We start from the raw sequence: 25,899 nt of genomic DNA, 5'->3' as shown, positions 1-25,899 counted from the left end.
ACGGTTGGGATTGCCTCCTTCCTTCAGCCAGAATCCTGGGCTGGGCAGGTCCCAGCTTTGGGCACAGATTCCGATTCCAGTGAGGAGGTGTGTGTAGGTTCTGCCAGCTCCCATCGCCAAGAGACAGGGTGTTGAACAAAGACAGGAGAAATACAGATACCATTCAAGGTTAGCGTGTGTATGTGTGTGTGCGTGCGCCTGCAAGCACCCGCTTGGGAATCAAATTAATCGGGGGTGCTCTCTGTTGAGGGAGAATGGGCTGATTCACGGAGTGGAAGAAGTGGTGAAGGATCCGTGAAGGATCGAATTCGCTAAAGCAGGGCTGGGATCCACTTTTTACAAGAGGTGTTCAATCTAACACCTAGGAGGGCATGGAGTGGGACGAAGGGGACATCTCCAAACACAGGGACGGGTGTCGGGGCTCTCAGAATGCTGGAGGTGCCACAGTAGGCTGCTGATCCTCCGTGGGACAGATGGGATATCTCAGCACTCCCGTGTGTGGGTGCAGTGATAATACCTCAGAGTCGCTGGTTGGTGCCTCATCTAGGAATTGGGGAGCTCCCGTGGGAGGGTGCCACGACACCCGCTAACCAAGACATGGGCAGGACGCCCACAGAGAGGATGGAAAGCGGGAAGGAGGGACTGCCCTGGGACAGCTGGTCGGGCTCGGTATCTGCCTTCCACCATACTCCCTCTGTGTCTCCCTGTGGGCCCACGGTGTGAGCTCAGTGAGGGGGACCATCACGCACGTGGTGGGCCCATCACAGGCCTCAGACCTGGAAAGGAACGCTGGTGGGGGCCTGCCCCATCGGAATCCAACACCTCCCCTGAGAGGGTTGGCTTCTTTCCTCCGGCCAAGGCTTTGACCCTGACACAGGTGGTTGTTTCCTGGGGGGATAACACAATGGGCTGGTGTCTGGGGAAAGACGTGTCAGGGACTCTCCAGCTTGGGTTTTTGCCACCGGAGACATCTAGGCAGGTTCTGGTGGGGGCGGAACTCCAGCCCCAGTCATTGCCCTGGGGGGCATGGGCCATGGTCGACAGGGTGTGGAAGGGGAGAAGCCCGTGGACGGAGTCGTGGAAGGCGTGAACCCATTCCCCGGTGGCTGGATTCGCCAGTCCCGCCTCTCAGCACACCACCTCGCTTCCATAGTCAGACCACTTCCCGCACAATAATGGAGCTGTAATATCTACACCCCAGGCCATGGTCGGACGGAGCCTTCCCGTTCTAGGGGAAATAAGTGCAGAATCCCAGGCCCCTCGGATTAGAGGAATCCACCTGGGCCCCAGTGGAGAGGAGGGGGTCCAGCACTTCCCCTCATTCAGTGTCCCGCTTTGTCTTTTCCTTCAATCCCTCCCACCAAGAGGAATGCGGTGTCCGGCCTGGAGAGCCTTAGACCCCCTCCTGCACTGTCCTGCCACTCAGCTCAGACGGCTCCGGAGGTCTGGCGACCTGCCTGCCTGCTCTCCATGCAGCCACAGTGGCGGAGCCCTGAGCAGAATCCCACCTACACCCGGTGCCAGGGCTGCCACAGGTACATTTCCATATGAGACCTCTTACTCTGTTGGCAGAAAAGAGCGTCTCCTCTTCAGACTCCAGCTAGGGCCGAAGGTGTGTGAGTCTCCTAGCACGCCCGCCAGCCACAGTCCGCAAGGGTGGCCTTCCAGGCTGTGGCGGAGGCCCAGGGCACCGCACACGGGGATGTAAGATGGCAGTCATAGGATCATTGTGGTCACGGTGAGTAACAGCCATGAACTTTAGCCCGCCTGGAACACACTCCTGGGTGAACTCAGACAACCTCATGCACATCTGTCCTCAGCCTCCAGGCCAAGAACTCCTCCTTTTCCCCACACATTTTCTCATTTTCTCATTATCCTTTTCCTCAAAGGATGAGGCCAACACCAGTGTTTGCCAGGTACGGCCGCGTAGGCTGTGGCCGCCAGGGTGGCCGTGCAAACTCTATCTGTGGGATCCCAGGGTGCCCCATTCTCGTGATCCAGCGTGAACGGCACCCATGTGGTTGTGCAATGTTGAAGTCCAGGTCACTCCCATGCAGAGCAAGGAACGGAACGTTGGCAGGGTTTTGGAACCCTCCTGTTTGCCCCATCCCGATCACTACCTCCCCCTTTGCACACGCCAGAGGAAATCACTCTGCTGACTTTTCCAATAATCATTCACTTTCCTTTAAGTATTAATAATTGCCATTTAATAACCCTCACCAACATATAAAAGTTAGAGGCAGTTAAATGCAAAATTATATATATGTTTGAAACATAATACACAGACACATACACACACACACTCTCTCTCTCACACATATACGCACGCGCGCACACGCGCGCACGCACACACACACACACACACACACACACGGGGATAACTCAGCAGCCGGCCATTTGACAGGTATAAGGTGATCAAGCCAGGTAACTACTACCCAGGTCATGAAACTGTACATTGCACCTTTAGAGAATTGCGGTCTGAGAGTCTTTCTCTGAAGGAAGCCAAATACGCATGCTACGTACTATGTGATTCCATTTATATGACATTCTGGAAAAGGCAAAAATCTGGGAACAGAAAACAGATTGGTGGTTGCCAGGATCTGAGGGTTAAGACCCGGAGTTCACTACCAGAGGGCGTGAGGGAACCTGGGGGGGATGGCGATGCTCTGTATCTATATATAATGTGCTGGTGTTTCCATTGCTGTATGCATTTACAAAATCTCATAGACCTCTGAGTAAGTTATAGCCCAATAGTCCTAACTTTTTAGGAAAAACATAATGTCAGCAATACATCTCGAATGGATAATGACATCTTGAATGGATAATACCTTTTGTGACTACGAGGAGCGTGTTTCTCTCCCCGAATCTGTTAATGTGGAGAATTGTACCACTGTATTTTCGGAAGGGAAATTAAGTTCGTATTTCTGGGATGAAGCCGATATTAGTCATGCCACATTAGGTATTTTCCTTTTCATATCCTGTACGCTTCCGTGTGCTAAGATTCTGGTTCTGATTTTTACTTCTATGTCATGAGCCTGTGATTGATCTGCAATATTTCTCTAGGTGTCCTTGCAGGATTTGGTATCGAGGTTATGCCAAGCTCATACAGTGAGTGGAGGATTGTTCCTCCCTTTCAATTTCCTTTTCTTTTTTTCTTTCTTTCTTTTTTTTTTTTTTTTTTTTTTTTGAGATGGAGTCTTGCTCTGTCGCCCAGGCTGGAATGCTGCAGTGGCACGATCTTGGCTCACTGCAAGCTCCGTCTCCCAGGTTCATGCCATTCTCCTGCCTCAGCCTCCCAAGTAGCTATGACTACAGGTGCCTGCCACCACATCTGGCTAATTTGTATATGTGTGTGTGTGTGTGTGTGTGCGCATTTTTAGTAGAGACGGGATTTCACCGTGTTAGCCAGGACAGTCTCGATCTCCTGATCTCATGATCCACCCACCTCGGCCTCCCAAAGTGCTGGGATTACAGGCGTGAGCCACCACGCCCGGCCCCTCCCTTTCAATTTTCTGAACGAGTTTGTGTCAAATGGAAGATATATGTTCCTAGGATGTTTGTCAGAATGTGGTGGGGAATCCTGGAGTTTATTCGTGGAAAGCCTTTAACTACTGATATCTTTCTGTAATGATTCTGGAACAGTTTAGGTTGGCCGTGCCTTCTTGTGTTCGTTTTGGTGGGTTTGGTTTCCTACCGATTGGTGACCTTTTGCATTGTTTTCAAACTGACTGGAATAAAATGGTCCATAATACCCCCTTCATCCCAGATTGCATTGGTTTTTATTTTGGAGCCACAGGAGAGTTGCAGGGAAAGCACAAGGAGCACCCCTACGTATATTCTTCAACTGCATCCTCCAGTTGTTACCACTTTCTCACATTTGCTTCATCCCTCCCTCCATCCCGTGCCCCCATCTTTCTCTGAGCCTGTGTGCATGCTTGTATTTTTTTTTTTTTTTTAGACGGAGTCTCGCTCTGTCGCCCAGGCTGGAGTGCAGTGGCCAGATCTCAGCTTGCTGCAAGCTCCGCCTCCCGGGTTCACGCCATTCTCCTGCCTCAGCCTCCTGAGTAGCTGGGACTACAGGCGCCCGCCACCTCGCCCGGCTAGTTTTTTGTATTTTTTAGTAGAGACGGGGTTTCACCATGTTAGCCAGGATGGTCTCGATCTCCTGACCTCGTGATCCGCCCGTCTCGGCCTCCCAAAGTGCTGGGATTACAGGCTTGAGCCACCGCGCCCGGCCACATGCGTGTACTTTGTTTTGAAATTGTTTTGTGGAATCATTTGAGATCCATTTGAATCATTTAGATCCATCATCCATAAATACTGCAACATGTATCGCCTACGAGAAAGCATGGTCTCCCACAAAACCTTAATGACATCATGACACTCAGGAAATGTAACATTGAGACCACACAGTTTTTTACTGTATGATCACATGAAACATTTTCGATTTTCCCCATGGTCCCATAGTATCCCTCATAGCTGCTTTCTAACAAAATTCTCTTTCCAACCAAACACCATGCTTTGCATTTAGTTGTGAAGTCTCTTTTGAGACAGGGTCTCCCTCTGTCGCCCATGCTGGCATGTAGTGTCGGAAACCCGGTTTACTGCAACCTTGGCCTCCAGGCTCAAGGCATCCTCCCACCTCAGCCTCCTGAGTAGCTTGGACTACAGGCAAGCCCCATCCACTCGCCTAGGTCTCCCAAAGTGATGCGATTACGAGCGTGAGCCATGGTTCTCGGCCCATCAGATCTCTTCAGTGTCCTTTAAGGAGTACTTTTTTTTTTTTTTTTTTTTTTTTGAGATGGAGTCTCACTCTGTTGCCCAGGCTGGAGCACAGTGGTGCGATTTCAGCCCACTGCAAGCTCTGCCTCCTGGGTTCACACTATTCTCCTGCCTCAACCTCCCAAGTAGCTGGGGACAACAGGCGCCCACCACCACACCCAGCTAATTTTTTGTATTTTTTAATAGAGACGGGGTTTCACTGTGTTAACCAGGATGGTCTCAATCTCCTGGCCTCGTGATCCACCTGCTTTAAAGTGTGCTTTAAACCAGTGCAGTCGTTGTCAGGAAGCCCTTGAACGTAGGTTTGTCAAATGGCTTCCTTGTAATTAGACTCAGGTAGGTTTAACATTTTTGCCAGGACTACTGCATAGCAGACGTGCTGTCCTTCTCAGGGCATAACATCAGCAGATTTTCCATGTCGGTTTGTCTCATGACTGGTGATGTTCATCTTGATCATGTGGTCAGGGCGCTGTTCCAGATTACTCCATTGTGAAAGTGCCATCTTCTCTTTGTATTGAATTAGCCATGTGCTGTTACTGCATGGGCACTCTGTGTGAATATCCAGTTCCACAATATCCTTTTTCTATCTTTTGGATGTCTGCATATGATATGGCTTGGAACCGTGTCCCCACCAAGTCTCGTGTCAACCTGTAACTTCTAATGTTGGAGGTGGGACCTGGTGGGAGGTGACTGGATCACGGGGCTAGATTTCTCCGGAGTGGTTTAGCAGCATCCACTTGGTACTGTCCTCGTGGTCGTGAGTGAGTTGTCGTAAGTCTGCTCATTTAAAAGTGTTGACACCTCCCCCTGTTCTCTCTCTCTTGCTCCTGCTCCTATCATGTAACATGTACCTGCTCCTGTTTTGTCTTCCGCCATGATTGCAAGTTTCTTGAGTCCTCCCAGAAGCAGAAGCCGCTACGCTTCCCATACAGCCTGCAGGACCATGAGCTCTTCTCTATATAAATGACTGGGTCTTGGGTATTGCGATACAGCAACACGAGAACAGACGTAACATCGCCTGTGGTTATCTCTCCCTTTTCTTTCCTGATAGCGGTGCCCTTCTCCCTTGTTTTCTTGACTAGTCTCACAAGAGTTGTACCAATTTCATTCCTCTTCCAAACACCCAACTTCTGGTTTTGTGATTCTTACGCTTGTTTCCGCTTTCACTGATTTTTGCTTTTACCTTGATGACTTCCTTCTACTTTCCCTGGTCTTATGTTGGGCTTCTTTTTTGAACATTTTCTCATTAATTGTCTGTGATCCTCTTTTAAACATATGCTTTTAGCAGCCTACACGTCCCTCTCAGGACTCCTTTACTCGTGCCGACAAGGGTTTAGGAGTAGTATTTTTGTGATCATCCAGTTCCAAACATGGGAAACCGTGAAAATCGCAACTTTCATGGGACGGAATGAATACATCACGGTATGTTAATACAATGGAATAGTATTTCAGCAATGGAAAAGTACAGAGTACTCTTCCATGGAATAATAGGCGCGAATCTTACGAAGATAATATCGAGTGAAGGAAGCAAGGGACAACACGGGCACGTTTAAGGATTCCATTCCTATAACTTCAAATCACAGGCAACACTAACCTACCTTGTTGAAGAACGCGTACTTAGGGTATAAAACCATAGAGAAGAGCAAGGAAAGGACAATCAGAAAAGTCAGGATGTTGGTTACCCCTTGCGGTAGGAGTGGGGCTGAGCTCAGGCAGGGCCACCCCAGGAGGCTTTGGGAGACGCTGGCGGTGTTCTCCTCTGGGACCTAGGGGAACGTTTCCGTACAGGTGCACTTGATAATCATTTATTAAACTGTGCACATCGATTGTCATGTTTTCTTTCTGTGTGGTGCTTACCACCATAAGCCGAGAAAAACCAGTGCTAACGGAAGTAACCTTGCATTAAACAGGTAAGTATTTTATAACCAGAAGGATAACCAACATTTTATTTTCCCTATTTATAGCAGATCTCCTTGCGACTACTAATATCAGTTTATTGATAGTGATAGCTTGATTTCAATTTCTCATAGACTTCACCGAACATCATAGGAATGATGCTTACATAATTGTGATATTAATTTTGATGTTTTGGTAAATATTTTATATTTGGGTGGTAAGTTTTCATTCAGAATTTGTGATTTTGTGCTGGAACCCCATGCACTTGCTACATTTTTCTCACGGGAGATTTGTCACTTCCCCATCCACTTATTCTCAGGGGTGGAGGACCTAGGACCTGAGATAAAGAAATTAAGGCAACAACAGTAAGGGAAAACAATGCAAATTTTCACCTTCGTAGTTTTTGTCAGTTAATTGTGGTATATTCATACGATGGAATTCCCTTTTTTTTTTTTTGCAGTAGAAATGTATGGGGTATTCTTAGGGATACTATCCATTTTTAAGAAAAGGCCATTACCAAGATATAACTAATTACATAAAGTTAAATATCATATGATATTTATAAAGCATACTATACATATATACAAGTTTAGAAAACCAATCTACTGCGAATGAACTGTTGTGAAGTGATGAAAGCACGTATTGAGTACTGAGATCTAGAAACAGTACACTGTAGTTCTACAGGTCTTATATGTATTTCATTGTGCTGAAGACACCAAATATGAAATGCTGTATAATGTATGATTCCATTTGTAGAACATCCTTAAAAGTGGAAAAGTACACATACAGAAAAGCAATCAGTCATTTCCAGGTCAGTGGGTTGTGAGAAGTGTTTAACTACAAATGTGTGTTATTTGTTATGCAATTTTGCCCCTCTTTATTTTGAAATGTAACATACATAGAGAGAACTTCACAATATGTGTGTATTGTTTAATAAGTGATCATCAAAGGCACCCCTACGGAAACACCCCCATGTCACCGAGGAGAACACCACCAGCATTCCCCAAAGCTCCTGGGGTGTCTCTGCCTCATCTCAGCCTCATTCCTCCTTCAAGAGGAAACCAACACATTTACTTTTGTGATCATCCTTTCCTCTGTTTTCTCTATGTTTTTCTGTCCTATGTCCTACATTACATTCTTTTAATAGTACAGTTTGCCTGCAGAGGACATGTTCCTAAATATAGAAAACCACACAGTCTCAGCCCCAAAGCTCCTTAAGCTGATCAACAACTTCAGCAAAGTCTCAGGATACCAAATCAATGTGAAAAATTGCTAACATTCCTATACGCCAACAACAGTCAAGCAGAGAGCCAGATCAGGAACACAGTCCCATTCATAATTGCTACACACACACAAGATACCCAGGAATACGCCGCACCAGGGAGGTGAAAGATCTCTACAAGAAGAACTACAAAACAGTGCTCAAGGAAATCAGAGATGTCACAAACAAATGTAAAAACATTTCTGCTCATGAATAGGAAGAATCAATATCATTAAAGTGGCCATACTGCCCAAAGCAATTTGCAGATTCAATTCGATTCCCGTTAGGTTACCTTTGGTATTCTTCACAGTACAAGAAAACCTATTTTAAAATTCATATGGAACTGAAAAAGAGCCTGAATGGCCAAGGCAATCCTAAGCGTAAAAGAACAAAGATGGAGGCATCACGGTATGTGACTTCAAACTACACCGCAGGCCCGCAGTAACCAAAACAGCATAGTACTGGTACAAAAACAGACATGGAGACCAATGGAAAACAACAGAGGATCCAGAAATGAGGCCCCACACCTACAACTATCTGGTCTTTGACAAACCTAATGAAAGCAAGGAATGGGGAAAGGATTCCCTATTCAGGAAATGGTGCTGTGATAACTGGCTAGCCATACACGGAAGATTGCAACTGGACCCCTTTCTTACACCAGGTACTAGTCAGTTCTCTTGCTGCTAATAAAGACATACCTGAAACTGGGTAATTTATAAAGAAAAGAAGTTCAATGGACTCACAGTTCCACATGCCTTAGGAGGCCTCACAATCATGGCAGAAGGCGAAGGAGGAGCAAAGGTGTGTCTTACATGGCAGCAGGGAAGACAGCATGTGCAGGGGAACTGCCCTTTATAAAACCATGAGATCTCAGGAGACTTATTCGCTATCACAAGAACAGCACAGGAAAGATCCGCCCCTATGATTCAATTACTCCCACCAGATCCCTCCCACAACACGTGGGGATTATGGGAGCTACAATTCAAGATGAGATTTGGGTAGGGATACAGCCAAACTATATCACACTATATACAAAAATTAACTCAACATGGATTAAAGACTTAAATGTAAAACCCAAAACTATAAAAACCCTGCAAGGCAACCTAGGCAATCATTTTCTGGACATAGGAACGGGCAAAGATTTCATGATGAAGACACCAAGAGCAATTACAACAAAAGCAAAAATTGACAAATGGGATCTAATGAAACTGAAGAGCTCTGCACATTGAAGGAAACTATCAACAGAGTGAACAGACAACCTACAGAATAAGAGAAAACGTTAGCAGACTATGGATCTGACAAAGGTCTAATATCCAGCATCCATAAGGAACTTAAACAAGTGTGCAAGAACAAAACCAAACAACCCCATTAAAAAGTGGGCAGTCCAGGTGCAGTGGCTCACGCCTGTAATCCCAATACTTTGGGAGGCCGAGACGGGTGGATCACGAGATCAGGAGATCGAGACCATCCTGGCTAACACGGTGAAACCCCATCTCTACTAAAACCATACAAAAAAATTAGCCTGGTGTGGTGGTGGGCACCTGTAGTTCCAGCTACTCAGGAGGCTGAGGCAGGAGAATGGTGTGAACCCGGGAGGCAGAGCTTGCAGTGAGTGGAGATCGCACCACTGCACTCCAGCCTGGGCAACAGAGTGAGACTCCATCTCAAAAAAAAAAAAAAAAGAAAGTGGGCAAAGGACATGAACAGTCACTTTTCAAAAGAAGACATACATGCAGCCAACAATCTTGTGAAGGAACACTCAACATCACTGACCATTAGAGAAATGCAAATCAAAACCACAACCAGATACCATCTCACGCCAGTCAGAATGGTTATTATTTCAAAGTAAAATAATGATAGATACTGACGAGGTTGCAGAGAAAAAGGAACACTTATACACTGTTGGTGAGAGTGTAAATTAGTTTAACCATTGTGGAAGACAGTGTGGTGATTCCTCAAAGACTACAGACAGAAATACCATTCGGTGCAGCAATCTCATCACTGAGCATATACCCAAAGGAATATAATAAATCATTCTATTATCAAGACATGTGCATGTGTATATTCATTGCAGCACTATTCACAAGAGCAAAGACATGGAATCAGTCTAAATGCCCAGCAATGGTAGACTGGATAAAGGAAATGTGGTACATATACACCATGGGATACTATGCAGCCATAAAAAAGAATGAGATAAGGTCCTTTGCAGGAACATGGTTGGATCTGGAGGTCATTATCCTCAGCAGACTAATGCAGGAACAGAAAACCAAAAACTGCATATTCCCACTTATAAGTGGGAGCTAAATGATGAGAACACAGGGACACAAAGAGGGGAACGGCACGCACTGGGGCCTATGGGACGGTGGAGGGTGGGAAGATGGAGAGGAACAGGAAAAATAACGAATGGGTACTAGGCTTAATCACTGGGTAATGAAATAATTTCTACAAGAACCCACACGACACAAGTTTACCTATGTAACAAACCTGTACATGTACCCCTGAACTTAAAAGTTAAATTCAAGAAATAATAATATGATTTGATCTTGACTGTTATGTACTTTTGTATTAGTGGAATCAGAAAATATGTTCATATTTCTTGCTTCTTGTGTTTAATGTCAGGAGTTTGGTTTTGGATATTTAGATTTGAGATGTCTATTAGGTATCCACGTGGAGAAGTTGAGCAGACAAAGGTCTGGATCTGGGCTGAAGAAATACATATGGGAGTCACCGTAGTATCGATATTTTTTTTCAGGGCCCACTGCAGAGCTTATAGCTTGCAGTGAACGCCAAGAATGAGTTCTCAGACAATTCCAGCTGAGCGGGGCCAGGGGCAGCTCTTCTCAGAGAGTCCGCCCAGCATCTGTCCGCCAAGTATTTATTGAAAGGGCTTGTTAAACCACAAACATCCACTAGATGGCTTTTCTGAGGTCTGGTCGTGAGACACCTGTGGCCTTGTAAAAGCACTCCAACCGCATTCTCGGGAGGCTGTTTTCAGCGTTCCTTATCACACCACACACTCCACTGCCCGTCCTGTTTTCAGGGTCGAGGAGTTTCATTCTCATACACAAATAACATACACACAATGCCTCAGTATGTTTCCATGCCCCGACCTCAAACGCCTTGTACATAAGCTTGAATATGTTGTCGTGCACCCCCCACACCCACTCCAGAGACAGAAATTACGCCACTTTTCTATTGAGTTATGTTAAAATACACGGAACACAAAATTTACCATCTTAAGCGTTTTTCAGTTTTCAGCTCAGTAGTGTTAAGTATATTCGCATTGCTGTGCAGCCAATCTCCAGCATGTCTTCATTTGCGAAACTGAAATGTATACCCGGTAAACAACTCCTCATTTTCCCCTGCCCCTGAGCCCCTGGAAACCACCACTCTACCTTCCATTTCTGAGTTTGAATATTTTAGATCCCGTATATAGGTGGAATCATGTAGCATTTGTCCTTTTGTGACTGTCTCATTTCATAGCATAAGGTCCGGGTAACTCCATTTTTAGTTTTCTGAGTAACCGCCACACGGTTTTCCACAGCAGCTGTGCCATTTTACATTCCCACCAACAGTGCACAAAGGTTCCAGTTTCTGCACATCTTCACCAGGATCACATCAGTTTTATTGGACAAATGGAATTTATTTCATTTCTTTGTATTTTATTTCTGTTTATTTTTATTTTTATTTTTTTTATTTTTTTATTTTTTTTTGAGACGGAGTCTCGCTCTGTCGCCCAGGCTGGAGTGCAGTGGCCGGATCTCAGCTCACTGCAAACTCCGCCTCCCGGGTTCACGCCATTCTCCTGCCTCAGCCTCCCAAGTAGCTGGGACTACAGGCACCCGCCACCTCGCCCAGCTAGTGTTTTGTATTTTTTAGTAGAAACGGGGTTTCACCGTGTTAGACAGGATGATCTCGATCTCCTGACCTCGTGATCCACCCGTCTCGGTCTCCCAAAGTGCTGGGATTACAGGCTTGAGCCACCGCGCCCGGCCTCTGTTTATTTTTAATGACACAATTGTATACATTTATAGTGTACAACATGATGTTTTGAAATAGTTATACGTTGTGCAATGGCTAAATTAGGCTAACTACAATGTGGATGAACTCACATACCTTTCATCTTTTGTGCTGAGAACACTTAAAATCTACCCTCTTAACAATTTTTCAAGTATACATTATGATTAACTATAGTCACCATGTTTACAATAGATCTCTTGAACTTAGACTTCTTGTCTAAATGAAGTTTTGTATCCTTTGACCAATATCTCCCCAATCTCTCCCAGCCCCTGACCCTGGTAACCACCATTCTATTCTCTGTTTCTAAAAAGTTTGATTTTTTAAGATTCCGCATCCCAGTGAGATTATGCAGTATTTGTCTTGCTGTGCCTGGCTTATTTCACTCGACATCATGTATTCCAGATTCACTCATGTTGTCACAAATGACAGCATTTCCTTAAAAAAAAAAAAAAAAACGCTCAATACCATTCTACTGTGTGTACATATACACATGTGCTTTATCCGTTCAACCATCTGATGGGCTCTTAGGTTGACTTCACGTCTTGGCTCTTGTGAACAGTGCTGCAGTGAATATGCGAGTGCAGATATTTTTGACATACTCATTTCATTTTCTTTGGCCGTATATCCAGTAGTGGGATTACTAAATCAAATGATAGTGCTATGGATACTTTTTTAATTTTAATTTTAATGGATACATAATATCTGCACATATTTATGCTGTGCATGTGATATCGTGTCACGTGCATAGGATGTGTAAAGATCAAGTCAGGATATGTGGGGTAACCATCACCTGGAATATTTTTCATTCCTAGTATTGGAGATATTTCCAGTCCTCTCTTCTGGCTATTTTGAAATATACAATACATTGCTGTTAATTGTAGTCATCCAACTCTGCTGTTGAACATTAGAAATTATTCCTTTTTTTTTTTTTTTTTTTTTTTTGAGACAGGCTCTCACTCTGTCGCCCCAGACTGGAGTGCAGCGGCGTGATCACAGCTCACTGCAGCCTCAGCCTCCTGGGCTTAAGTGATCCTCCCACCTCAGCCTCCTGAGTAGCTGGGAGGCTGCCAGGCACATGCCACCATGCAGGGCTAAGTTTTTTTTTTTTTCCCTAGAGACAGTGGCTCACACCTCTAATCCCAGCACTTTGGGAGGTCGAGGCGGGTTGATCATGAGGTCAAGAGATCGAGACCATCCTGGCCAACATGGTGAAACCCTGTATCTACTAAAAATACAAAAATTAGCTGGGTGTGATGGTGTGTGTCTGTAGTCCCAGCTACTTGGGAGACTGAGGCAGGAGAATTGCTTGAACTCGGGAGGTGGAGGTTGCAGTGAGCTGAGATCATGCCACTGCACTCCAGCCTGGATGACAGAGCAAGACTCCACCTCAAAAAAAAAAAAAAAAAAGTTAAAAAGCATAAAGTTGAAGGAATCAGTTTACTTACCTTTTTTTTTTAAGACAGAGTCTCATTCTGTTTCCAGGTTGGAGTGCAGTGACACAATCATGGCTCACTGCAGCCTTTAACTCCCAGACCTAAATGATCTTCTCGCCTCAACCTGCTGAGTAGCTGGGACTTCAGGTGTGCACCACCACACCTGACTAATATATCTATTTTTTTGTAGAGATGGAGTCTCACTATGTTTCCCAGGTCTCACTATGTTGCCCAGGCTGGTCTTGAACTCCTGAGCTCAAGTGGTCCTCCTGCTTTGGCCTCCCAAACCTGACTTCTAAGACTCAGGAGAATACTACACTAAATACAACAAGGGTGTTATTAGCAATGGGATAGATATAAGTCAGCAGAAAAGATAGAGATTCCAGAAATAGACCTTAGAGGTATTGCCAATAAATTTTTAAATTTATTTTTTGAGGAGTTTTCATAACATTAACCTTTCAGAATGAACAGTACAGCAGCATTCAGTATTTTCATAATGTTGTGCAAGTACTGCCTCTATCTAGTTTGGAACATTTTCATCACTTCCATAGAAATTTGCATACTCATTAAGAAACTACTTCCCATCCTCTTCTTCCTGGACTCAGGCACCCACTAAGTTAGTTTCTGTCTTTATGGGTTTACCTATTCTGGACATTTCATATGAATAAAATCACACAATATGTGACCTTTGTGTTTCTCTCACTCTTTTTTTTTTTTCCTTGAGACACAGTCTCCCTCTGTCACTGAGGCTGGAGTGCAGTGGTGGAAACGAGGCTCACTGCAGCCTCGACCTCCTGGGCTCACAGGATCCTCCCACCTCAGCCTCCCGAGTAGCTGGGACTACAGGCATGCACCACCATGTCTGGCTAATGTTTTGTATTTATTGTAGAGACAGGATTTCACCAGGTTGCCCAGCTGGTCTCGAACTCTTGGCCTCAAGTGATCCACCCATCTTGTCCTCCCAAAGTGCTAGGATTACAGGCGTGAGCCACTGCGCCCGGCCTTGGCTTCTTTCCTTAGCATGATGTTTTCAAGGCCCATCCACATTGTAGCATCTATTAGTATTTCATTCCTTTTTATGGCTGAATAACATATCAGTGTACGCATAGACCACAGATGGTTTATCCATTCATCGGTTGATGGGTATTTGGATTATTCTCAACTTTTGACTTTTGAAATAATGCTGCTATGAACATGCATGTGCAAGTATGTCTTTGAGCACCTGATTTCAGTTCTTTTGACTATATACCCAGGAGTGTAATGCTCAAGTCACATGTTAATCATATGTTTAAATTTTTAGGAATCACCAAAATGTTTTCCACAGTGGCCGAATTATTTTACATTCCCATCAGCCGTGTATGAAGGTTCTAATTTCTCCACATCCTATTCAACAATTCCTGTTTTCCATCTTGAAAAAAGTATGGCCATTCTAGTAGATGTGAAACAGTACCTTATTGTTTTGATTTGCATGTTCCTAAGAGCTAATCATGTTGAGTATCTTTACATGCATTTCTTGACTATTTGTATATCTTCATTGGAGGCATGTCTATTCAAATCCTTTCCTTATTTCAAAAATGGGTTTGCCTTTTCTTGATGGTTTTTTGTAAGTTTTAATACATTCCAGATGTTACATGATCAGATATATAATTGGCAAAGGTTTTCCTTCCATTCTGTTACCTTTTCACTTTCTTGATAATGTCCACTGATCCACAAAAGTTTTCAATTTCAGTGAAGTCCCATTTATCATTTTTAGTTCTGTTGCCTGTGCTTTGGGTGTCATATTCTAAGAATCCAATGCCAAATACAAAGACATGATTTACCCCTGTGTTTTGTTCTAAAAGTATTAATTTTAACTCTTACATTTATGTTTTTGATTCATTTTGAGTTAATTTTTGTATATGGTATATGGTATGAAGTAGGGGTCCAGCTTCATTCTTTGGCATGTGGATAACCAGTTATCCTAGCACCATTTCTTTAAGAAACGATTCTTTCCCCATGAATGGCCTTGGCGCTTTTGTTGTAAATCAATTTAGCATAGGCTGACCCCCACAGACTCAGGCTCCAGGCTTGCCCTTCCAGTCCCAGGCTCCAGGTCACCGGTGCACACTGCCTTCAGCTCCACCTCAGTGCTGGTCCAGTCCCCATAGACTCAGGCTCCAGGCTCACCTCATCACCAGGCAGGCCCTGGTTGTCCCAGGCTCCAGACTGGCCCCATGGCCGGGCCGCTCCTTCAGCCCTAGACTCTGGGTGCACCCATGAACCAAGCCTCCAGGCCTGCATTGGGGCAAAGCTAGCCTCACAGCCCCAGGCTCTGGGCTGGCACCCATGGAATGAGTCGCCAGGCCTGCCATGGGGCCAGGCTGGCCCTGCAGCCTCAGACTCCAGGCCAGCCTCCAGAGCCCCAGACTCCAGGCTGGCACATGCAGATATCACCTGCAGACCGGTCTCTACAGCCCCAGATTTCAGGCCTGGACTTGTGGACCCAGCTTCCGGATCTTCCCCAGTGTCAGCACAATCCCTACTGACCCTGGACCTGGTCTGCTTCAATGATAGGCTGGCTTCTATAGTTTCAGACTTCAGGCTGGCACCCATAGACCTAGCCTCTGTATCCATTCCAGCTCCAGGCTGACCCCTGTGACCTCAAGCACCAGGCCAGCACCTGCAAAGCCAGCTTCCAGGCCAGCCCTCAAGAATTAAAGTCTCCACACTTGTCCAGTGCTACACTAACGCCTTTGGCCTCAGACCCCAGGCTGGCCCTCTCAGACTCAGGCTCCAGGCCCACCCCAGGCGCCAGACAGCCCAAGAGCAAGTCTGACCCACATGGCCTCGGGCTTCAGGCCCACCCCAGGGCAAGACTGGCCCCCATAGCCAGATTGGTCCCCATGGCACCAGGACCCAGGCCCAAATCCATGAACTCAGGTTCCAGGTCCACCCTACCTGCTCACCAAGCCAGCTTTCCCAAGAAATCCAGCAGCAAACCCATCCACGCACCATGCCAGATGGTCTTCCCAGAATCTCTGGATGGACAGAACCGTGAAGGGCTTTTCCAGCCAGAAGCAGTCATCAAACACTGGAGTAAGTCCCTACTTCTTTTTTGTTTTTGTTTTTCTTTTTTTTTTTTTTTGACGGATTTTCGCTATTGTTGCTCCAGCTGGAGTGCAATGGCACAATCTCACCTCACTGTAATCTCCGCCTCCCGGGTTCAAGTGATTGTCCTGCTTCAGACTCCTGAGTAGCTGGGATTACAGGTGCCCACCACCACGTCCAGCTAACTTTTTGTATTTTTAGTAGAGACGGGGTTTCACCATGTTGGCCAGGCTGGTCTCAAACTCCTCACCTCAAGTGATCTGCCCACCTCTGCCTCCCAAAGTGCTGGGATTACAGGCATGAACCACCGAGCCCGGCCCAAGTCCCTGCTTCTTTAAATGCACAGACGCCAATGCGCAGCCACAAAGGTCACGATCAATCAGGGAAGCATGACACTACCAAAGGAACAAAGTAATGCTTCACTGACTAACCCTAAAGAAGCAGAGATTTAGAAACTTTCTAAGAAGGAATTAAAAATAATCTTCCTGAAGTAGTTCACTGCATTACAAGGAATGCTAGAGGGAATTCTTCAAGCTGAGAGAAAACGATCTGGTTATTGAGTTTGCTTGTTCTTTGGGTTTTGTTTCTTTGTATGTTTGTTTGTTTGTTTTGAGACAGGGTCTCACTCTATCGCCTGGGCTGGAGTGTAGTGTTGTGATCGTGGTTCACTGCAACCTTGACTTCCCAGGCTCAAGCAAACCTCCTACATGAGCCTCCCAAGAAGCTGGGATGCAAACCTGCACTGCCACGCCCAACTAATTTTGTTTTTCTTTGTATTTTTGTGGAGACAGTGTTTCACTATGTTGCCCACGCTGATCTCAAACTCCTCAGCTCAAGTGATCAGCCTGCCTCAGCCTCCCCAAGTGCTGGGACTACAGGCGTGAGCCATTGCACCCGGCCAAGAAAACGATGTCAATTGGTAATAAGAAAATATGAAAAAAGAAAATTCATGGGTAAAATAAGTACCTGTTCAAACCCAGAATACTCTTACCGTAACGGTTATGTATAAATCACTTGTATCTTTAGTATGAAGGTTAAAAGGGAAAACTATTTGTAAAAGTATAGCTACAAAAATGTGTTAAAGGATACAGAATATAAAAAGATGTAAATAGTGACATCAAAATCATAAAATATAAGGAGAGTTAGGGAGCATAATTATAATTTTGTGTGTAATCACAATTAAGTTGTTATCAGCTCAGAATAGCCTATTATAACCATAAGATATTTTATGTAAGCCTCATGGTAATCATAAAACAGAAATCTATAGTAGATACACAAAAGATAAAAAGTGAAGAATCACAGCATATCACTATTGAAAACCACTTGATCATGAAGGCAGACAGCAAAAGAGGAAAGGAACAAAGAATCCACAAAACAACCAGAAACAAAAAGCAAAGTGGCAACGGTAAGTCCTTACCTATCAAGAATTAACTGGAATGTTAATGGATTAAAATTCTCCAGTCAAAGACATAGCGAGGCTGAATGGGGCAAACAAGAACAAAAACAAACAAACAAACAAAAAATAAGACCAAAGCATATGATGTCTGTGAGAGACCCACTGCACCTTTAGGACACACATAGACTGAAAGTGAAGGGATGGAAAAACACATGTCATGCAAATAGGAAACAAAGGAGAGCCAGAGTCGACATATTTGTATGTGACAAAATAGACTTTAAGTCAAAAACTACAAAACAAAACAAACAAGGTCATTATATGATGATAAAGGGGTCAGTTCATCAAGAGGCTATAATAATTATAAACACAAATACATGCAACATTACAGCACCTAAATATTTAAAGCAAATAATTATACATCTGGAGGGAGAAATACATCGCAATACAATAGTAGGAGGAGTCTTCACTATCCCACTGTCAACAATGGAAATTCAGAGAGAAAATTGATAAGGAAACGGTGGGTATGAACACTATAAAGCAAACGGACATAACAGACGTATACAGAATATTTCACCTAACAGCAGCAGAAGACACATTCTTCTCAAGTGCACACTGAACATTCTTCAGGACAGATTGTATGTTAGGCCACAAAATAAGTCAACACATTTAAGGAGATTGAAATCATATCAAATATCTTTTCTGACCACAATGCTATGAACTTAGAAATCAATAACAGGAGGAATTTCAGAAAATTCTCAAATACACACAAATGAAACAACATGTTCCCGAACAACAAATTGTTCAAAGAACAACTTAAAAGGGAAATTAAAAACTATCTTGAGACAAATGAAAATGGACTCACAGCATACCAAGACATGAGAAATGCAGGAAAAACACAGTTTTAAGGGGAAGTTTATAGCAATAATTGCTTACATCAAAAAACAAGAAAGATTTCAAATAACAACCAAATGTTACACCTCAAAGAACTAGAAAAAGAAGAGAGTTTATGCCCAAAGATAGTAGAAGGAAGATAATAATAAACATCAGAACACAAATAAATAAAATGGGAACTTGGAAAACAATAGAAAATAGCCACAAATCTGGGATGGTTTTTTGAAAAGATCAACAAAATTGACAAATGCTTAGCTAGATTAAGGGAAAAAAAGGAATGACTGACCAAAAGCAGAAATGAAAGCAGAGACATTACAACCAATGCTATAGAAATTAAAAGGATTATAAGAGACTATTATGAACAATTGTATGCCAACAAATAGGATAACCCAGAAGAAATGAATAGATGTATTTTATCCATACAACATACCAAGACTGAATTATAAAGAAATAAAAAATCTGAACAGACAAAAAGTGGGTGAGGAGATTGAATCAGTAGTGGAAAGTCACCCATCGAAGGAAAGCCCAGGAACTGATGGCTTTCTGTTGAATTCTACCAAACATTTAGAGAAGGAGTAAGATCAGTCCTTCTCAAACTCATCCAATAAACTGAAGAAGAAGGAATACTTCCAAACTCATTTTATAAGGCCAACATTACCCTAATACCAAAGCCAGATGAGGACACTACAAGAAAATTATAGGCCCATATGCTTGAGGAACATAGAAGCAAAAATCCTCAACAAAGTACTAGCAAATCAAATTTCCTAGCACATTAATTTTTTGCATGTTTTTCTGCTGCTTAATTAAAGGATTGTTCAGCATGACCCAGTGCCTATGGGACTTGCATTGAACTCAGTGCTGCCCTGTCACAGCAGAAAGCAAAACTGGTGTGAAGTCGGCTGATGCCTGCCCACAGAGGGAGCATTTAGACCAGCCCTAGCCAGAGGGGATTTACACATCACAGAGGTTGGAACTTGGGTTTTGGGAAGCCTCGCCACTGCGGGATCTGGGATTCTAAATAAACTTGACAGGACAGGTGGTCTAGGCCACAAGGACTGCAACTCCTAGTGCTGTGCTCGGCTCAGAGTCAGAGAACATAGGGAACCCACCAGCTAGTGAGACACCAGCCAAGGTGGCTGAGGGAATGCATGCACCACGGCTCCCTCAACCCCAGCAGCACAGCTCAGAGTTCCAGGAGAGACTCCTTCCTTCACTTGAGGAGAGGAGAGGGAAGCATAAAGAAGACTTTGTGTTGCGTCTTGGACACCAACTCAGTCACAGTAGGATACAGCACTGGGCAGAGTCCTGAGGCCCCTGTTTCAGGGTCTAGCTCACGGATGACATTTCTAGACACACCCTGGGCCAGAAGGAAGTCTGCTGCCTTGAAGGGAAGGACTCAGCCCTGACAGGATCCATCACCTGCTGACTAAAGAGCCCTTGGGCCCTGACCAACCTGCAATGATACTCAGGTAGTTTACCACGGGCCCTGAGTGAGACTCTGAGACATGCTGGCTTCAGGGGAGACCCAGCACATTCCCAGCTGCGGTGGCTATGGGCAGAGACAGTTTCTCCGGGAGAATAGCAGAGAGAAGAGTAAAGGGGACTTTGTCTTGTACCTTAGGTGCCAGCTTGACCACAGTGGGGCAGAACAGCAAGTGAGCACTTGGGGTCCCTGAGTTCAGGTCCTGGTTCTTGCATGGGACTTTTGGACTTCCCCTGGGCCAGAGGAGAGCCCACTGCCCTGAAGGGTGAGTCCCAGGCCTAGCAGTATTCACCACAGATGACTGAGGAACACTTCAGTCTGAAGTGAACACAGGCAGTAGCCTGGCAATACTTGCTGTGGGCCTGCAGTAGAGGTGGCCACAGTGAGAGGTTTCTCTGCCTGTGGAAAGGGTAGGGAAGAGTGGGAAGGACTTTCTCTTGTGGTTTGAGTGGCAGCTTAGCTGCAATAGTGTAGAGCACAAGGTAGATTTCTAAGGTTTTTGACTCCAGTCCCTGGCTCCTGGAGGGCATGTCTGGACCCACCTGGGATCTGGGGGAACTCGCCTTCCGGAAGAGGACTCAGGCCTGGCTGGCTTTGCCACCTGCTGATTGTAGAGTCCTCCAGCCTTGGGTAAACATAGGCAATAGTCGGGTATTGGTTACAGCGAGGTAATGGGCGAGACCCAGTGCAGTGCTGGGTTCAGGTCTGACCCAGCAAGGCCCCAGTGGTGGTGGCCACAGGGCGGATTGTGTCACCCCACCTGCAGCTCCAGGTGTCTCGGCACAGAGAGAGAGCAAGAGCAAGAGAGAGCAAGATAGAATGAGAGCAAGAGCGATAGGTAGAAATGCCAGGGGCGAGGGGCGGAGACAGAGAGAGAGAGAAAGAGAGAGAGAGAGAGGGAGAGAGATTGAGAGTTTGTTTGGGAGAAATAAGGGAAGAAAACAAGAGTCTCTGTCTGATAATTCAGAGAATTCTTCTGGATCTTCTCCAAGACCACCAAGGCAGTACCTCTACAAGTCTGCAAGAGCCACAGTGTTACTGGGCTTGGGGTACCCCTAATGCAGATACAACTTAGATTACAACACCCAGCTCCCTTTGAATATCTGGAAAGCCTTCCGAAGAAAGATGGGTACAAACAAGCCCAGACTGCAAAGACTACAATGAATACCGAACTCTTCAATGCCCAGGCGCCGATGAACATCCACAAGCATCAAGACCATCCAGATAAACATGACCTCACCAAATGAGCTAAAGAAGGCACCAGGGTTCAGGCCTGGAGAATAAAGATATGTGACCTTTGAGACAAGTAATTCAAAATAGCAGTTTTGAGGCAAGTGAAAGAAATTCAAAATAACACACAGAGGGAATTCAGAAATCTATCAGATAAATTTAACAATGACATTGAAGTATTTAAAAGGAATCAAGCTGAAATTGTGAAGTTGAGGAATGCAGTTGGGAGGGTGGAGCAAGAAGTTGGAATGGAAGCCTCCATTGATTGCTCCCCCTGCAGGAACACCAAATTTTAACAACGAACTACACACAGAAAAACACTGTGCAAAAAATTAATAACTATGAGAACTTTTCAAGACTTTGTACAATAAGACACAAAGAGAAACAACAAAAGTTTAAAAGTGGGCAGATGAAGTTAAAGTGTTGAATTTTCATAAGTTATATTTTCCGTTGTTTGTTTGTGTATACAATCAGTGCTAAGTTGTCATCAGTTTAAAATAATGGGTTATAAAGTAGTATCTGGAAGCCTCATGGTAACATCAAGTGGAAAAACATAAAATGAATACATAAAAAATGAAAAGCAAGAAATTAAATTTTACCACCAGAGAAGATCATCTTCTGTAAAAGGAAGACAGGAAGAAAAGAAGAAGGAAAAGAAGATTACAAAACAACCAGAAAGGAAATAACAAATTAGAAGGAGCAAGTCCTTACTTATCGATAGTAACATTGAATGTAAATGAACTAAATTCTCCAGTCAAATGACATAAAGTAGCTGAATAAATATTTTTAAAAGACCCAATGATCTGTTTCCTATAAGACACACACATTGCCTATAAAGACAAACATAGACAGAAAATAAAAAGAAGGAAAGAAATATTCCATGCCAATGGAAACCAAAAAAGAGAACCAGTAGCTATACTTACGTCAGACAAGATAGATTTCAAGACAGAGAGTATAAGAAGAGATAAAGAAGGTCATTATATAGTGATAAAGTGGTCAATTGAGTAAGCGGATAAAATAATTGTAAATATATATGCACCCAACACTCGAGCACCCAGATATGTAAAACAAATATTACTAGAGCTAAAGAGAGTGATAGACCCCAATACGATAATAGCTGGAGACTTCAACTTCCCACTTTCAGCATTAAAGAGAACTTCCAGACAGGAAATCGACAAAGAAACATCAGTCTTAATCTGCACTACAGGGCAAATGGATGTAATAGATATTTACAAGACTTTTCATTCAATGGCTGCAGAATACACGCTCTTTTCCTCGATACATGGATCATTCTTAAGGATACACCACGTGAGGTCACAAATCTTAAAACATTCCAAAAATTGCAATAACATCAGACATCTTCTCTGACCACAATGGAATAAAACTAGATATCAATAACTGCAGACATTTTGGAAACTATGCAAATACATGGAAATTAAACAGAATGCTCCTGAATGGCCAGTGGGTCAGGGGAGAAACTAAGCAGGAAATTTAAAAATTTCTTGAAACGAATGACGATGGAAACACAACATATCCAAACCTATGGGATACACCAAGAGCAGTACTAAGAGAGAAGTCTATATCTAAAAGCACTTACATCAGAAAAGAACAAAAACTTCAAGAAGAACTAGTACTAATCCTACTCAAACTTTTCTGAAAAACAGATGGGGCGGGAATATTTCCAAACTCATTCCACAAGGCCAGTAATACCCTGATACCAAAAGTCAGACAAAGACACATTAAACAAGAAAAGAAAGAAAGAAAGCTACAGGCCAATTTCTCTCATGAATATTGATGCAAAAATCTTCAGCAAATACTAGCAAATCAAATTCAAGAATACATTGATAATTTGACTTCTTTCTTTCTAATTTGGATGACTTTTATTTCTTTCTCTTGTCTGATTGTTCCAGGTAGGATTTCTAGTACCATGGTGAGCAAAAGTGGTGAACGTGGGCACCTTGTTGTGTTCCAAATTGTACAGGAAAGGCGTTCAGTCATCATCATGACCAAGTGGGATTTATCCCAGGGATCCGAGGACAGTTCAACATACACAAATCAATGTGATACACCATATTAACGGAATGAAGGATAACAACCATATGATAATTTCAACTAATGCTGAAAAAAACCACTAGATAAAATTCAAAATTCCTTCATGGTGAAAGCCCTCACAAAACTGGGTGTAGAAGGAACATACAGACCCACAACTAGTATCATACTGAATGGGGAAGAACTGAAAGCTGGGGAAAGGGAGAAGCTTGGAGTGGTTCAGTCCAAGTCTGAAAGTCTCAAAACCAGGGAAGCCAACAGTGCATTCAAATATCTTTTTTGGGGGACCCATTAATCATTCTTACCTCTCCCTCACCTCTCACTACCCTTTCCAGCCTCCGATAATTATCCTTCTACTTGTTTGTAGATGACATGATCTTGTATTTGCAAAACCTTAAGACTCCACCAATAAACTCTTCGAACTGATTAACAAATTCAGGCAAGTTGCAGGATAGAAAATCAACACACATAAATCTAGCATTTCTATATGCCAACAGTGAACACTCCGAAAAAAAAATCAAGAATCTCCTTCACAACAGCTACAAATGAAATAAAATATCGAAAAAATTCATTATTTATTCCAGTCTTCTCTGTCTGGCTTGTCTGGAATTTTATGTTTGCTTAGAGATTCTGTGTAATTTACCTGTTGGATGTCTTATTTTTTTCTGCCAGGCCACTGACTCCTTTACAGCATTAGACGGTTCCTTAAGCCCAAGTCTGCCTCATCTCAAGCAAATGATCGGAGTGCTGCCCATCCAGAAAGGGGAAGGTCCCAAAAGTGGTATCTTGGCAGTTTGGAAGATCTGGCTAAGGGTCCATGCCTAGGGGCCCGTGGAACATCCCACTAACAGTGTGGTGCTGCTGAACAGCCACTCTGATTTAGCATCTCCTCTGGCTGAGTTACAGAGCAGAGGTTCCAGGGCTGAGGATGATAGCGTTCTGCCTCCTTGCTTGTTCTGGCCATTTCTGGGACATTCCCTTGTGGCACTCAATGATATTTCCCTGCGGGGTTGAGTCAGAACAGTTCTCCCGCCAGGGGAACTCCAAGATGGTGCGGAAGCTGACCGGCCACCTCAGTATCACTTTTTCCAGTGAAGAAACCATGACTCATGGAAATTTTCTTACCAATGCGGGTGCCAAGCAGATTCAGGGGAGGGTGCGTTGCGATAATGAAACCACCTCTTATTGTGTGCTTGGAGTTTTTCACTTCTCTGTGGCTCCTGGCAACTGACTCCTTCGGCCATAGTTGAGTTCAGGGACATTGCAGGTGATAATCTTGGCATTATATATATATATGTATTTTTTTTTTCTGTGAGGTGGAGTTAAGCGAGCTTGCACCTATGCCACCACATTTCAAAGCCAGCAACCAAAACTTCTTACATTGTGTTTTTTAAGATACTGTATTTTTAAAGTGCCATTATTTAAATTTAATTTAAATTAGGCAGATTGCATTATTCATTCCCTAGCACAGAAACAGTAACATCTAGGAGACAAGCATCACAGCTTACAGTTGACTGGCTACATTTTATAAATGTGGTAAGCAACTTTTGTAGAGATAGTAGGTGTGTGATAATGTAATATTCTTTTCCAAGTTTGGATCATTAGTCAATAAGCTTTTAATGATTTAAAACTTTTTAATGTTTTTTAATTTATTTATTATTATTATATTCTTGTTGTAGGGGTACATGTGCATAACATGCAGGTTTGTTACATATGTATACTTGTGCCATGTTAGTCTGTTGTTCCATCAACTCGCCATTTACATCTCAGGTATAACTCCTAATGCAATCCCTCCCTCCCTCCCCATGATAGGCCCCGTGTGTGATGTTCCCCTTCCTGAGTCCAAGGATCTCGTTGTTCAGTTCCCACCTATGAGTGAGAACATGCTGTGTTTGGTTTTCTTGTTCTGTGGATAGTTTGCTAAGAATGATGGTTTCCAGCTGATCCATGTCCCTACAAAGGATCTAAACTCATCCTTTTTATGCCTGCATAGTATTCCATGGTGTATATGGTGCCACATTTTCTTAATCCAATCTGTCACTGATGGACATTTGGGTTGATTCCAAGTCTTTGCTATTAGGAATAGTGCTGCAATAAACATAATGCGGTGCATGTGTCTTTATAGCAGCATAATTTATAATCCTTTGGGTATATCCCTCAGTAATGGGATGGTTGGTCATATGGTACATCTAGTTCTAGATCCTTGAGGAATCGCCATACTGCTTTCCATAATGGTTGAACTAGTTTTTTTTTTTTTTTTTTTTTTTTTTGAGACGGAGTCTCCTCTCTATCGCCCAGGCTGGAGCTGCTATGGCCAGATCTCAGCTCACTGCAAGCCCGCCCTGGCTTACTATCTTGCCTCAGCCCCCGA

At 43.8% G+C, this 25,899-nt stretch overlaps 1 protein-coding gene across 1 annotated transcript in view; it reads left to right on the top strand.

Annotated features, from left to right (window-relative positions):
- Positions 1 to 371: 371 nt before the first annotated feature.
- The window catches only part of LOC108583677 (uncharacterized protein CXorf49-like), a 31,092-nt gene continuing 5,564 nt past the window's right edge, over positions 372 to 25,899 (top strand). The window contains 5 exon segments of the mRNA XM_031660590.1: positions 372 to 438; positions 548 to 669; positions 976 to 1,152; positions 1,366 to 1,535; positions 1,890 to 2,020. Coding sequence (XP_031516450.1) covers positions 372 to 438; positions 548 to 669; positions 976 to 1,152; positions 1,366 to 1,535; positions 1,890 to 2,020 — 667 coding nt within the window.

Source organism: Papio anubis, chromosome X (genome assembly GCF_008728515.1).
Source record: "Papio anubis isolate 15944 chromosome X, Panubis1.0, whole genome shotgun sequence".
NCBI classification, from domain to species: Eukaryota; Metazoa; Chordata; class Mammalia; order Primates; family Cercopithecidae; genus Papio; species Papio anubis.
This window is presented reverse-complemented; position numbering and strand designations above follow the sequence as displayed.